General features: G+C 41.8%; 1 protein-coding gene across 1 annotated transcript; it reads right to left on the bottom strand.

Annotated features, from left to right (window-relative positions):
- Positions 1 to 1,866: 1,866 nt before the first annotated feature.
- LOC113837106 (C-type lectin domain family 2 member D11-like) lies at positions 1,867 to 15,272 on the bottom strand. The gene is made up of 5 exons (XM_035448734.1): positions 15,251 to 15,272; positions 13,000 to 13,131; positions 3,557 to 3,735; positions 2,885 to 2,991; positions 1,867 to 2,011 (listed from the first exon to the last, which is right to left on the bottom strand). The coding sequence occupies exons 1-5, from the start codon at positions 15,270 to 15,272 to the stop codon at positions 1,867 to 1,869; spliced, it is 585 nt and encodes a 194-aa protein (XP_035304625.1).
- Between the last annotated feature and the right edge of the window lie 524 nt (positions 15,273 to 15,796).

Here is a 15,796-nt window from a genome sequence, read left to right as displayed (position 1 = left end):
TTGCAGAAGCTGCAGCCTGAACCTCCGCCATTAAAGAGATTGGGGCGTCCCCTCAATTCTCGTCTCCTTCCTTGTAGGCCTACTTACAAATTTGCTATCAAACCCAACATAGGACCTTTACATTTACACAATTAACAGAAACAGCAGACCTGAAAACACAAAACTGACACAGAACTGAAAAGCAGGCAGGCAGGGTGTGGATTGCAACAGATCAGATAACAAACCTGCTCAACTATCCAGTCACACAGCCTGTTCCAACCCTCCAGGCTTTACAGAAACTGTACAGAAACAAAAGACAGAAAAAAAAGTTACCTCGTGTGGCACCACATGACTCAACGAAAAGGGGTGTTGTGGTGGATCCTGAATTGAAAACCAATGATAAAAACACACAGAGACAGAATAGACAGAAAAGAACAGATGCAAACCCAATCTGTCCTCGCAGCTTATAAGGCAATGGCACCAGCAGACAGGCAGCAGAACCAGGCGGCTACAATCACCGCTATCCAATCACAGTCGAGGAAGCCTCACAACCACCAAGACAACTGCAAACCAAAAACCGAACCAAAAGTGTGCTTTTACAGAAACAGAATAGACAGAGACAGAGCCGGCAGACAGTAGACGAGACAGAATAGGTACAGGTACCCGCTTACCTCCAAGATTGACTCCACTCAGGTGAGGGGAGGTTGCAAATCCCAGACGAGCCCCCAAATGAAAGACCCCTGGAGGCTCAGGCTCCCCAGATCTCAGTCCAGGACTGCAGCCACCCCAATCACCATGTGGAGGGCAAAACTTGATGCAAACATCATGAGGCTTTATTGTAGTTGTTTAACGAGCTAACCCCATGTTAGCTTAGGCCTTTCTTCCATCCACCATGGTAGATGGCTAGAAAAGACGCGTTGAAGACATGGAATAGAGATCTTATAGGGTAGTGTAAGGGGAGTATCTAGGGTTACTCACAGACTCAGGACTGGTGTGCCTCTAGGCTTGGAGGGTTTGCCCTGTGTTGATTGGTCAACTGGTTGTTATGGCCCATAGGCCCTCCCAGGGCGGTTGCTATGCTCTGCACATCATTGCTGTGCACTTGTCCGTAAAGCACACCCAGAGCAGTAAAGCATAGCACTACCAGCTAACTTCTGATTGGTTCCTTGCCACAAGGAAGGCATCTGAACTCCTAGTGACCAAAGCAAGGTCAGGCAAGCACGTATTAGGCTGTTATGGCTGCTGAAATGGGGAGCTGGTCCCTTCAGTACAAATGGTCATCTGTCATTATTAAATCATTCTCATATTTTCAGTTCCCACATGTGAACCTGTGACCCCCCTGTTTCAACCCTGCAGTAGCTGGGATTACAGGTGTGTGTATCAATTCTACTATTTATCTTTTCTTTCTATCTTAACTTTTTTTTTTCTGAAACAAGCTGTCACTGGATAGTCTTGCCTGTCTTAGAACTCACTTTGTAGACTGAGCTGGACTCAAACTCACAGAGATCTACGTACATCTGCCTCCTGAGTGCTGGGATTAAAGGCTTATGCCACCACTGCCCTCTGATTTTCATTACTAAAGTCCAAGAGCAAATGCACTTCGGGGAACTAGTTTTTGTGTTCTCATGAACTCAAAAGGAGGACTTTCTGCACAAAAACTTCATATCAAAGTGGGGTTCACTAACATTAATTGTACCTCAGGATTAAGGTATGAGAGTCAACACCTATTTTAGACTCATCTGTGTTCTTCTAAACCCATGTATGTGCAGTCCTTTCATTTGTGATGTCAACACGAATATTCACAGTTCCTTCTGATAGCACTGTTGGAAGATAGGGGATAAAGCAGCAACTGTAGATACCAGGTTACAAAGCATTTCTTAGCCAAGACTAGAAAGAAAGTAAAGGAATTTGGCACTGAAGAGCATAGCTGCTGGGCTTGCTACAGATCCACCTCCTGTCTGCATAGACTCTGGCACTGCTGATCCCATTGTTATTCAGGTAGGCATATTCCTCCACTCCTCCAATGAGAACCCTGAAAATAAACCAAAAACAGTCAATCTGCAGAGCCCAGAACTGCATTCGCACCAGCAATGAAACATTGCCTGTCTCCGCTGCTTGTGTGTAATAGGAATCAAAGGAAGGCAGAGTGCATGAGGAATCATTTGCCTTTGTTTTGCACCTGCTGCCTTTTACATTCTCAGGGTTTGATTTGAACACCATATGTTTGCCATTCATCCATGTTGAACCCTGTAATGCATGTACAAAGCATTTGACTGGTGCTTGATGCCATGTTCAAATGGACTACAGTCCTGGTGGCCTCACTGAGGGTGATTTTTTTATCTGTTTTGGAGCATTTTACATATGGGGAACCCACTTCTTAGTAAATCGCTGAAAGAGCTTTGATGGGCAAGACGGGGCTTGTGATCAAACATTCCAGTACAATGACTCCATTCAAAACAGCCATGCTCCATCCAAGAACTGTCTTGTGTGCTCTCTGATTACAAGACTTTAGAGGAGGTTTCCAATGCTCTTGGAGTCTCTGCTTCTGTGAACAGGAGTAGCCCTGCAGACAGTGGACTGTGAGTCTTGCACTTCTGCAGTGGCTTCCTGAAGTTTCAGAGCCCTCGCTGCCCACCTGAGATTTGTCTCCATTCCACACAGGGCATTTATCAACAGCAAAAAGTTTAAATTGGTGAAGGAGAAGACAATAGCTACCCCAGATGCCATCATCCCAGTAAAGATTTTGAGTAAAACCACACTAAGTGAAACTTTTAAAAATGGTAGCCAATGTTCCTCGGAGACTTTATAGTTGGGTTCACATGACACAGCCATTCTTCTAGAGACACAACTCACACACTTCCCAACAAATGATCACAACAGAAGGAAAAGTGGTATGAAAACATACGGGCCATAATATTCAGTATTGTCTGTCCACATCCAAGGGTGTTCTGGTGACTCTCTGTGCAGGCCAATCCAGTAGTCAAAAGTCCCTTTGTATCTATTCAGGAATTCCTGTCATAGAACACAGAAAGTGAATATATGTGGTTTTTCTGTTTCAGATGACCCTTGAGCGTCCCCACCCCACATCTTCCTCATTAGATGAAGGACACAGTCTTAGGAGCCATAGTAGCCTTCAGTTATCATTAGATCCAGTTGATATCTGTAATTCTTACATACCACATATGAATTAAATTACTGAGTTTAATGACATATCCCTCTGTGGCTGGGACAGTTCCTGACTAAGCCTCCCCCCACAGTTATTAACAGTTGTCACCTTCAGGATGCAACATATGGTAGCCTGGAGAAAATTGCTCATGACCACCAAGTATCTCAATAAAATGTCAGATCTGACCTTCCAGATTGACTGTGAGCACTACCTGAGAGAATGTTTCTTGAATGTCTCAGGGATCCAACCAGAAGTGTTACCATCAGCAAATGGCACACATTCCCATGTTGTCCATGTCTCCCTCTCTGTGGCATGGAATCCTTCCTCGTGTTTCAACTTTAACCTCCCTATCTCAAGGCAGCACATATTACACAGAAAAAAACAAAAAAGCAACTCCTGATGCTTTCTTACCAGCTCCTCATCGCTGTCAAATCGAGCTAGATGGGCCTCTAGTTCCATGCAGAAGTTCTGGCTGAATGTCCAGTTACTTGTGTTTTCAGAAAAATAAAAACATTTACTACCAAATCCAATCCAGTTTCTCAGGCAATTAGCAGGTATATTTTTGATTGAGGTCTGTTCTTGTCTTCTTGCTAAACTTTGGACAACACAATGAATTATAACAAGCATTGGCATACTCTACTGAGCTCAGCTCTGAATTGGACTGTAGTTTTCGTAAATGATCTATAGAAATCCTCTCCTTAGCATGATGTTTGTTTATTTAAAGGCATCCAAGCTCTGGTCTGCACCCCAATCTCTCTGGGGTTCTCACTGATAATAGGGCTCCAGGGAAGTGAATTTCTAAAATGTCTTTACTTTTTGTGCTTTATATTCCTCACTAAACTAGGAGTTGCTAGAGCAACAATCACTGTGTATGGACACCTACTTTGACAGTCAGCCTGATAATTGTGATAAAAGTGGGGACTATTGGGATGGTAGTGTATACAGTGTGGACATGTAGCTCTAAGGGATTGTTCATAAGTTGGAATACATTGCTGACTGGTTAGAGGCCACAGTCTGCCATAACCTAGCATCCTTCTCTCTAAACTTGACAATTTGGTACTTCCTCCCTCTCCAATGAAGCTTCCTGCTCTCTACCTAGCATTATCAGGAGGATGTCCCTGGGCCTGGAAAACTAACCTTATCTGAAAGCTGTCTCTGAAGCAGATGCCTGTCACTAAAACCAGATGCCTGATTCATCTTTAGCTTGACCAATGATACACATTGTAGGGAAAAGGATCTAGCCAAAGAAACACACCCTGAGCAGAGACAAAGGACAGACTTTGATCCAGCAACCAGAGCTAAAGAAATGTACCCTGACTCTGAAAGTAGTGCCAAAGAAAGACACTTTGTCCCTTTCAGAGCCAGTGAAAGAAATACACAATGGCCCTAAAACTAGAACCAGAAAGCCAAAAATAACAGTAAAAGAAACACATTTTGGCCCTGAAACTAGAGCCCAACTGGCTCTACGCCTATGCAGAAAACTAACCATTCCCTGAACAGAGAGCAGGTCAATCACTTCAGGGATTCAAATTTGACAATCCCTGCCCCCTGGAAAAACCAAATACAACCTGTGTCCACATGGAATTGTTGAGAGAATGAGAGAGAATAAAAATCCCTGAAGGAGCTTTGGGTGAAGACCTTCCTTTACGGTGGAGCTGCAGAGAGGGGAGTAGCAGAGAAGAGCAGTAGAACTTCAACAGCAGAGCAAGCAATGTTGTAACACTTCCGGCAAGACAAACATTCTCTTGACAGAGCAGAAATGTTACACTCCCAGGGACTGGAGCAGAAACAACTTCTCAGGAGAAGCCCTTTCCTGCCAGAGGAGATAGATAACGTGGAGAAGCCCCCCTCTTGAAACAGGGTTGTAAGCTGCTGTGCTTACTGTGTGACCTGTGGTATCCCTTGGCTCTCAAGCTCCAGGATACCTTTCCAACTCAGCTGTATAACAGTATTCTGTGACGCCCAGGTTCCAGGATACCTGCCTCATTGGAGCTGACCTAAAGGCCTACACAGATCCCCGCTAAGAAGAGTTGTGCTATAAGCTCTGCTATAAGACCCTACTACCACATGCCAAGCCTTGTGATAGGAGTGTACCATGGCTTGTCTCCAGGCTCCCCAGGCCTATACATTCCTTATACTCTGGAATAAAGTTGAACTGATACACCGGTCTGTCTCCTGGAAGCCTCCCTTCATCCGTGCTCATGGGCTGCATACAAAGCTTTCTGCACCCCTTCTACATCTTACCCCTCTCAAACTGGGGGCCAACTGGCCCAGGAGGAAAGATGACACCCCACAGATGGCAACAGTACAAGACTTTCATTACACTATTCTGAACAGTGTGGTACTAAAATTGATCACCTCAAAAACTTTTCATTGACTGTAGGGGAAGCTGTAGCCACGCCTTCTTAGGGGCTGGCTACAAGAGTACCTGAGGGCTTGTGAGGGCGTGGTCAGAGTGAGTAGGGGGACTGCGTTTTCGGTTTCGGTTTCTCTTTGCTTCTTGCTGTACAGACTACCACCGGCTGGCTGGTTCGCTCTGTAAGTAAGGCTTTTCCCTATTAAATACCCTTATATTTCTACCTGACTCCGTACTGGTAATTTCTTACTATATCTGGTTGTCAGAAGCGGGATATTGGAAACCCACACCCCATTTGGGACAGGCTGTGGGTTCCATCGGGCCCGCCGCCTAGGCCGGGAAAGCACCCTCTTTCCATAGGCGTTGCAGGCTAGCAGCTGACCCACGGCAGCTGTGTGGCTCAGTCATCCACCCAGTTTCTAGCTGCCTAGAGGTGAGTAAGTTTCGGCTTTCAGCAGAGGCTTCCCCTTGCGGCAGAACGGGAAAGCCAAAGCTGAAAAGCCGTATACTCTCTAAGATAAGCGCAGGCGCTTTTGTGACCGCTCTCCACTGCTGACCGACTGCTGCCAAACGCCTCGGAATAACTGAAGGCCTGTGCTACCTGCTGGTCAAATATATTTACTGCATCTGGAGTAGAAATCAGGTAAAATCATGGCGGAATATTTATCATTTGCTGAAATTGGTAATGTTTTTGCTTATTACGTGAATTCACTGTTTGAGGAGGATGTTAATGTGCCAATTACTGGCCTATATGCCATAATGGCAGTTAGCTTGCTGGTACAAATAGTATTACTAGCCAGAGGACTCAGGAACAGGGACAGAAATAACCTCACCACCTGCTTGCAGGAAATAACAGCTTTACGCAATGAGCTTTTGGAAAACAGATTAGGTCAGACCACAATTGTGCAGCAAGTGGAACAGAAATTGGATGATAAGCTTGGCTCTGTGTCCAGTACACTAAAGACAGAGCTGTCTGATGAGATACAGTGTATTTATGATAAGATAAACACAGAGAGATCCTCCATGTCTGAGGCCTTAGAGGCTAGGCTGTCAGAAGACCATGACCAGCTAAAGAATATCTGTAGCCAGCTAGAAACTCAGATAGGCAATGTTACTCATCAACTAGATGCAACGGTGCAAAATACCCAGCATAGGGTTGAAGAATTGGACAATGCCATTCAATCAGTCATTGAAGCATCCAAGGTAGCAGATCAGAAGTTTGAGTCTAGATTTGAATGTTTGGAAGATAATTTACAGTACAGGGCTGACAGATTACATAGGTCCATACGGTCGATTGCTGAGGACTCAAAATCAGCAAATCATGACCTGGAATCTAGACTCCAATACCTAGAAGGCAGTTTCCATGCCATCCAGATGCTGTCTAAGGATGATCGTATGAAAGACCTAGAAAAACGTGTAGATGAGCAGTTAGAGCAATTTACAGATTCACTAACGTGCTTGGAATCTTTTATGATTAAGGAGATTGAAACTTTTCAAAAGGATATCATTGCTAGGCTTAAAGATCAGTGGGATGCCTCAGAAGCAGAATCACTCCAATCCCAGGCACCTACTCCACCCAGGTATCGTGACTATTCTTCTAAGGTTGTTACTCGTACACCATTAGTGTACCCAGCTGCCATGGTAGAAAAGCCAGCTTCTAAGAAACACCCTCATGGACGAATGGTTTATGAATGGCAACCTATACAGCCGAAGGATCTTAAGAATATTAAAGAATCAGTTGTCTCATATGGTCTCCATAGCCCATACGTAAAACAGCTATTACATTCATGGGCAACCTTTAACAGGGTGACACCCACAGATTGGGAACTATTGGTAACAGCTGTACTTGAGAATTCATGCCAAATCCAGTGGAAGGCATTGGTAAGGGAAGAGGCAAAGCTCCTTGAACGTCAGGGCATAAAGGAAGGTTTTGAAGCCCCTCTAGATAAGCTTCTTGGTCAGGGTATTTATGCTGACCCACAGGTTCAGGCTGAATATGATGACGATATACTGTCTCTTTACAGGAAAGCAGCATTAAATGCCTGGGATAAGGTTCGTGAGCCAGGAGAACGTCTAAAAGCTTATACCAGAATAAAACAGGGACCTACAGAACAGTTCCAGGACTTCTTACAAAGGTTAACTAGGGCAGTAGAATTACAGGTAACAGATCCAGAAACAAGACAATCAATTATATATACAATAGCTTATGAAAATGCAAACCCTATATGCAAAAGAATACTTTTGCCTTTAAAGATCAGATCAGCTCCGTTAGAAGAATGGGTTTTGTATGCAGCCAACATTGACTATAATGTGCAAGATACTGGAGCTTGGGTAGGAGAAGCCATCTCCAAAGGTTTAAAACGGCAACAGGAAATTAAAAGTTCTAGAGGTGAGGATGTAAGGGCTTGGCAAGGAGAAGCACCTTACAGAGGTCAACATAGGTACCAAGAGGCTAGAGGTTACTACTACTATGAACCAGAACCTTGGGGAGGAAGAGCCTTCCCCTTGAGACCACGAAGGCGCCAGGAACCTAGATGTTTCAACTGTGGTAAAATGGGACATACTAAGAGAAATTGTAGACAAATGAATTCTAACAATGCCTCATATGGAAGGCCACTGCCTTCTGGATTGTGTAGAAGATGTGGTAAGGGCAGACACTGGACCAATGAATGTAGATCGACCAGGGACATACAAGGAAACCCCTTAAGGTCGGGAAACCCCGAGGGGGGCCTCAAGAAGGTCCCCACATCGAGAAAGGTCAGGTCATTCCCAATAGCAGTGGAAGACAATCTCTCACAGGAACAATAGATAGTACTTTGCATATTGTGAAAAAAGATATTGCTCTAGATGGTAGTTTGAATAGTGATGAAGAATCAAGTGTGAATGGACAAAATGAGAAACACATATTTTGGCAAGCTTCTATTAATGATAAAAGGCCTCAGTTAAAAGTTAAAATTAATAATAAAGTTATTTCTGGCTTAGTGGACACTGGGGCGGATGTAACTATTATTACTCAAAAGTCTTGGCCTCAGAAATGGCCTCTTAGAGAGGCAAATGTACAATTTTTAGGAATTGGAACTCTATCTAGAGTTCGACAGAGTGTTAACTCAGTGGTCTGCATTGGACCGGAAGGACAGAAAGGGATACTGAAACCATACGTGGCAGATATAGCTATAAATCTCTGGGGTCGTGATCTCTTACAGCAATGGAATACTCAGATTAATATTCCTCCAGTGTCAGATACAAATTATGAAAAAGAACTGGTAAGACGCTATGGAAAACGGTTACCAACCATCCATGCTGTACAGAAACTAGGTACAAATGATGGACCTTCAGAGGAGCCAAAGGCCCTGCCATTGAAGTGGCTTACAGATGAACCAGTTTGGGTAGGACAATGGCCTATGACCTCTGAGAAGCTAGAGGCTTTAGAAAAGTTAGTACAGGAACAGCTAGATGCTGGACACATAGAGGAATCTACCAGTCCTTGGAATTCTCCTGTCTTTGTCATCAAAAAGAATTCAGGTAAGTGGAGAATGCTGACAGACCTGAGAGCTATAAATAAGGTAATTCAACCAATGGGCTCTTCTGCAACCTGGAATGCCATTACCTTCCTTAATACCTAAAGGATGGCCTATCATAGTCATTGATCTAAAAGACTGTTTTTTCACAATACCGTTACAGGAAAATGATAGAGAAAAATTTGCATTTACTGTACCAACTCTTAATAATTCACAGCCAGTTAGGAGATATCAATGGAGGGTTTTGCCACAAGGAATGCTAAATAGTCCTACTTTGTGTCAACACTTTGTACAGCAACCTTTGGGAATAATTCGTAAGAAATTTCCACAATCTCTTGTTTATCATTACATGGATGATATTCTTTTATCAGATTCTAATAAGGAAACTTTGGAACGTATGTTTGAAATGGTGAAGGAAGTTCTGCCTCGTTGGGGATTACAGATTGCACCAGAAAAGATACAAAGAGGAAATTCTATTAACTATTTAGGTTACAAGATAGACTTACAGAGAATCAGACCTCAAAAGGTACAAATTAGGAGAGATCGGTATCAAACTCTTAATTCTCTTCAGAAATTATTAGGGGAAATTTCTCAATTACAGACAATTATTGGTGTAGAAGGACATGACTTAAAGCATTTAAAAATGGCCCTTAAAGGTGATAAGGACCTAAACAGTCCTAGAATATTATCTGATGAGGCAGAAAAAGAGTTACAATGGGTAGAAAACAGAATATTGAATGCACATGTAGATCGGATAAACCTTAATTTAGACTGTATTCTGGTTATCTTGCCATCCAGAGAATACCCTTCTAGAATTCTGATACAGAGGGAAGACACTATATTGGAATGGATATTTCTGCCACATAAACAGAATAAAAAGTTAAAGACATATATAAAAAAGATTTCTGATTTGATTTTAAAGGATAGATTAAGACTTCGCCAACTGACTGGAAAAGATCCAACAGAAATTATAGTACCTTTAACTAATAAAGAAATTTCTTCCTTATGGAAAGATAATGAATATTGGCAAATAGCTCTTACTGACTTTTTGGAAACAATTAGCAACAACTATCCCAAAACTGACAGAATTAAATTCATAAAAAAGACAGTCTGGATTCTTCCACGTATTGTAAGACAAACTCCCATTTCTGGAGTTCTTACCTTCTACACTGATGCCAACAAATCAGGTAAGGCAGGTTATAAAGCAGGTGAGGTAAGTAAAGTAGTTCAAAGTCCATATACATCTGTACAGAAGGCAGAATTATATGCAATTCTCATGGTACTTAAGGATTTTACAAAACCTCTTAATATAGTTACTGATTCTCAGTATGCAGAGAGAGTCGTGTTACATATTGAGACTGCAGAATTTGTTCCTGATAATACAAAATTAACTTCTCTGTTTTTACAATTACAGGAAACTATCAGAAACAGAAGTAATCCTATGTATATTACACATATCAGATCCCATATGGGTCTGCCTGGCCCACTAGCACAAGGCAATGATAGATTGATCGTTTATTAATTGGAAGTGTGCTAGAAGCCTCAGAATTTCATAAGAAACATCATGTAAATAGCAAAGGTTTGAAAAAGGACTTCTCTATCACTTGGCAACAAGCCAAGGAGATAGTGAAAAACTGTCCTACTTGTTCCTTTTATAATCAAACTCCATTGCCAGCAGGTTGTAATCCTAAGGGCATTCGGAGAAATGAGGTTTGACAGATGGATGTCTTTCACTTTGCAGAGTTTGGAAATTTGAAATATGTGCATCATACCATAGACACATTCTCAGGGTTCCAATGGGCTACTGCTCTTAACTCTGAAAAAGCTGATTCTGTTATTATACACCTGCTAGAGGTGATGGCAGTTATGGGTATACCTGCACAAATAAAAACTGACAATGCTCCAGCATATGTCTCTACGAAATTGGAACAATTTTTCAAATATTATAACATAAAGCATGTTACTGGTATACCACACAATCCTACAGGACAAGCAGTGGTTGAGCGATCTAATAGAACACTTAAGGAGATGCTCAACAAACAAGCTTGGAAGACTAAACCCCCCAAACATAGGTTGCATAATGCTTTATTAACACTAAACTTTCTTAATGCCAATGAAAAAGGACAAACAGCTACAGAAAGACACTGGACTACGAAAAAAACTGCTGAACTCAATCAGCCAGTATACTTCAAAGATGTACTAACCTCTACATGGAAACCAGGACATGTATTACGTTGGGGTAGGGGTTTTGCATTGGTTTCTACAGGAGAAGAAACACTTTAGATACCATCAAAGTTGATCAAGATTCGACTAAAAAAGAAAAAACCTCTCGACAAGGACAAATGACAGGTATTCTACTAAGGTATATCTTATAAACTAAATAAAAACCTCCCAAAGGAAAGGGAAGTGTTTTGCTTTTATCTTCACAGGAAAACTCATCTTCAGAAGGCAAAAGACACTACATGGATAGATACTTAAGAAGACAAGGTAGCTATAACCATCAAATAGAAGGAATGTGCCATACGATAAACTTTACAGCTGTCTCTCAAAAAACTCTATTTCTCTTTATTTCCTAGTCCCTATTCAATTAAACCAATGCTGGACTTAGAGATGGATTTGGCTTTCCTCCTCTAAAATCCAAGCACATTATTTAACTAAGCTTTAATGTTTCTGTGTTGTATCAAGAAGCCAATTGATGTAATACAGAATAAAAGAAGAATTTGGGGACTGTCTTTGTCTTTTCTTGGATCTTTCTCTCAAGATGTACACCCTTTCATAATTGTTATGCTCTCATGGTTGCATTCCCTAACATGTGTACATACACAAGCAAACATTTCTCTGCTAACTGTTTATGTTTGAGTCCCACACAGCCAATAAAGACCTGCCTGACAGCAATCCCTGGACACCCTAAAAAGAAAATGGGCCACATCTCCTCGACTGCACTGGATCCAACTTGCTCCATTTCAGCTGACACTCCGGCCAGAGGTTCGGGTACTGACTTCAATCAAGTTGAGGATTTCAAGCGAGATCTTCAATCAAGTAAATCCCATCTAACATGGACTAGATACTAACATTTTCTTTTTACAGGACCCCACATGACTATCATCGTCCCATTTCAGCAGGAAGTAACTTGGAAAATGCTACGCCCCCTTTCCCCATTGTTGTCACTTAGGATAGTGTATATACCTAGTTAGGAATAGCTTCCTATTGTTTATGACTTTAGGGTTTAGTTAAAATAGATAGTTATCTTCTTATATTTTACCTTTATACTGTTAAGTTTTAATCCTCTTTTAGACTAAAAGGGGAATTGTAGGGGAAGCTGTAGCCACGCCTTCTTAGGGGCTGGCTACAAGAGTACCTGAGGGCTTGTGAGGGCGTGGTCAGAGTGAGTAGGGGGACTGCGTTTTCGGTTTCGGTTTCTCTTTGCTTCTTGCGGTACAGACTACCACCGGCTGGCTGGTTCGCTCTGTAAGTAAGGCTTTTCCCTATTAAATACCCTTATATTTCTACCTGACTCCGTACTGGTAATTTCTTACTATAATTGACTGCTTTTAAAATATAGTTGAACATGGTAATTAAAATCATGGGTAATGGGGGAGGTGCTGTATCTTACTGGCCACTTTACTCTTCTCTGCCCTCACACTTCCTTGAGGCTCCTGCTTTGAGTTTTTCTCTTCTTGTTCTCTGCCTTGAATTGTTCCCCCAAGAGGACATAGGTCTTCTGCATCTCTGTCTAGAGGTCGCTGAATGTCATCTTCCCTGGAATGCTGAGCCTGGCTTCCTGTGCACACCACAGCCTGTGCTGTAGCTTCACTGCGTCTTCCTGCTAGACAGTAAGTTCCTAGAGACCATGAATTTCTAGTGAGTTTTCTTTAGAGTCCCCCCTAGAGTGAGTCCTTCCTCAGAGTACAGGTATATAAGTATAACTGAAATGTAAACGTGGACAGAATGCTGCAGAATTTGGTGAATGAGCCACTTACTTGGCAATGACAAAGCAACAGAAAGTGCGATGACAGCTATACTGAGGACAGCGATCAGTACATAGCAGCAGTAAAGCTTAACAGGAGACTCAGCAGAGACGATTCTGAAACATTGTCCTTGGAGCTTTTTACCTGAAAAATATAAATACGAGAATATCAACTTCAAGAACCTTTTAAGGAAAAAGATAAATTTGCCCAGAATCATCTGTAGATTTGGCCTGTACTCTCCCATTGCAAACGCCCTTCACAGAAGTTCCTGGTCTATAAATGATGTCTATGGCTCACGGAAGACTAGAAGAAAGGAAAACAGAATTGTTACTATGGTCTTCCAGTAACTGAACTAAGAGCCAATAAAGGAGCAAGAAACAGAAAGAGTGAAGATCAGGATGAAAAAGAATAATGAAAAACCACCCATAGATTTAGTTCCATAAGACCAGACTGGTTGGGACTGGAGGAAACACTGTGGGGCTTGGTTGGGTGTGGCCTGGATCAGCAAGAGGCAGAGGGGTTAAAGACAGTTGTTGCTCTTCTAGAGGACCCAAGTTTGGCTCCCAGCTCTCACATGGGGCAGCCAATGACTGCATGTGCAAGGCCTGCTCCAGTCAATGAGACAGACACATCGGTACCCTTCTGTATTTCTGGTGCTAGAGAGGCAGAAGCTGGAGAGTCAGGGGTACAAATCCAGCCTTGGCTACATAGGAAATTTGAGGCCAGCCTGAAATACACAAGGGTCAGTTTCCAAAAACCCAATAAGGAAAAAAATTAATAAACACACACATAATTGTAATAGAACACATTGACATAATTAATGGGAGAAATATGGGAGCATTTTAACAGGCTGTCCAAAACCATGTGAAAAAGTTAACATTAGTTCAAATTAACAAAAACCCTTAACAAGTTAGGAATCAAAGAAACTCTTCCCAACATATTTCTGGATATTGAGCATTTCAAAGAAATTGTCAAGATGATTTCATCCTTTTTACATTTATTTTTATTTTATAAAGCACATGAGTGATTTGCCTGTGTGTATGTCTCTGCATGCTGTACATGTCTGATCCACAAGAAGACCAAAAGACGGTGTTGAATCCCTCGGAACTAGAGTTACAGACAGTTGTAAATAGCCATGAGGGTGCTAGGAACTAAACCTGGGTCCTCTGTGCCATCTCTCCAGCTCAAGATAACTTTCAAATTGCATGAAAATGAAAAGGAATTTGTCTAGTTGAGCAATTTAGAAAAAATACACCATATTTGTAGAAATGACACCACTTAATCACAGAGTGACAGAAACAATTTAGTGACTGTGGAACTATTGAAAGGAAGGAAGAAAGGAAGAAAGAAAGAGAAAAGAAACTACACAGCTATGTGGTTGATTCTCAAGTCAGGCTGCAGGACAGCTACAAAATCAACTGTCCTGTAGCCTGACTTGAGAATTATTTCTGCTTGAACTAATCTAATCCAACAGTTTTCCTGTTGGTTTTTCTTAACCTTCTGCAAAATAAAAGCAGATGTTGTATTTTGAGCTGCCTTCATATTTCTGAATCTGAAACCGTTCATGGGTTAGTGATGCTTGGAACATAAATCTAAGGCCAACTGTTTGTATGTGACACTGGTGTCATACGTAGATGACTGCCAGATGTAGAAATCCATGTGCACAGCTTCAGGAACAGCAAATGTCAGGTCAGGGGTGGCCACGGTTTGGGAACACAGGAAGGCAGTGTCTGGGAAGAATCCACAATGGGCCTCAGGGGAATTTGGGTGGAGTTAGAGGTCTATATTTCACTGTGATGGAGACATTATAAATATATGTTTTTTTCAAAACTCAGAAATGTGTACCATTTAAAAAAGGCTTCCACTGACTTAACCTCTATGTTTGTTTATTTCTATACATCTCCAAGTCAGAAGGGAGCTCATGTTTAAACTAACAAGAAAGACAACTGTTAGGGTTAGAAGATTGTAAGCATTATGCAATGTCTTTTGGATTTTGACTCCATACAAAATCCTCAACCTTCATTTTTTGTTGTTTATATTAGGCAAAAAACGTCTTTAGCAAGGCAATTATCATGATTTTTATTTTTTAAAAAATTTTTACTAAGGTGATACTCAAAGTGTCCTTTAAGCTCCCCAAGAAAGCCCACTTGTTCCACTGGTCTCCGGAAGGTCAGTTCATCTGTCAGTCCTTCCTCTTTTCTTCTCTTTGCTTCTATTTTTGAACATTTCTAAGCACCTTCAAATTTGAAATGTCCAGACTTACCTGTGATTTCTGAGTTTAGCATTGTGCTAAAAACCTCTTCCAAACTCTGAATGAATAATGCATACTCCTAGCTAATCCCTCTGACTGATGAGCAGTGTTTGGCTAACTGATTTTACTGAAAGCTGTCACCCTGGTCTACCCATGCTGTCACAAAAGACAGCATGTCATCCTCTCTTAAATTGGATCACAATTCTCCCCACTCATTCACTGAAAGATGCAATTTATTCTGAAGCAATGTTAGAAACGACCTCTCAAAAAAAAAAAAGAAAAAAAAAAAGACAAAGAAGTGCAACTGATTGGGGATGTCCTTCTGTATATACGGTTTTTTTATTGGTTGATGATTAAGCACTGGCGAATAGAGGCAGGAAGATAGGCGGGTGGAGTTGACGTGGAGAATTCTGGGAAAGGAGGCAGAGGGAGCCCAGACCTCCAAAAGAGAGATGCCATGGAGGGACTGGGAGAATAACATGTGCCAGGTGTTCTCCGGTAAGATAAGACGACGTGGAAATACATAGATTAATAGAAATGTGTTAATCATTAAGACAG

This window comes from Cricetulus griseus, chromosome 8, assembly GCF_003668045.3.
Source record: "Cricetulus griseus strain 17A/GY chromosome 8, alternate assembly CriGri-PICRH-1.0, whole genome shotgun sequence".
Lineage (NCBI taxonomy): Eukaryota > Metazoa > Chordata > Mammalia > Rodentia > Cricetidae > Cricetulus > Cricetulus griseus.
This window is presented reverse-complemented; position numbering and strand designations above follow the sequence as displayed.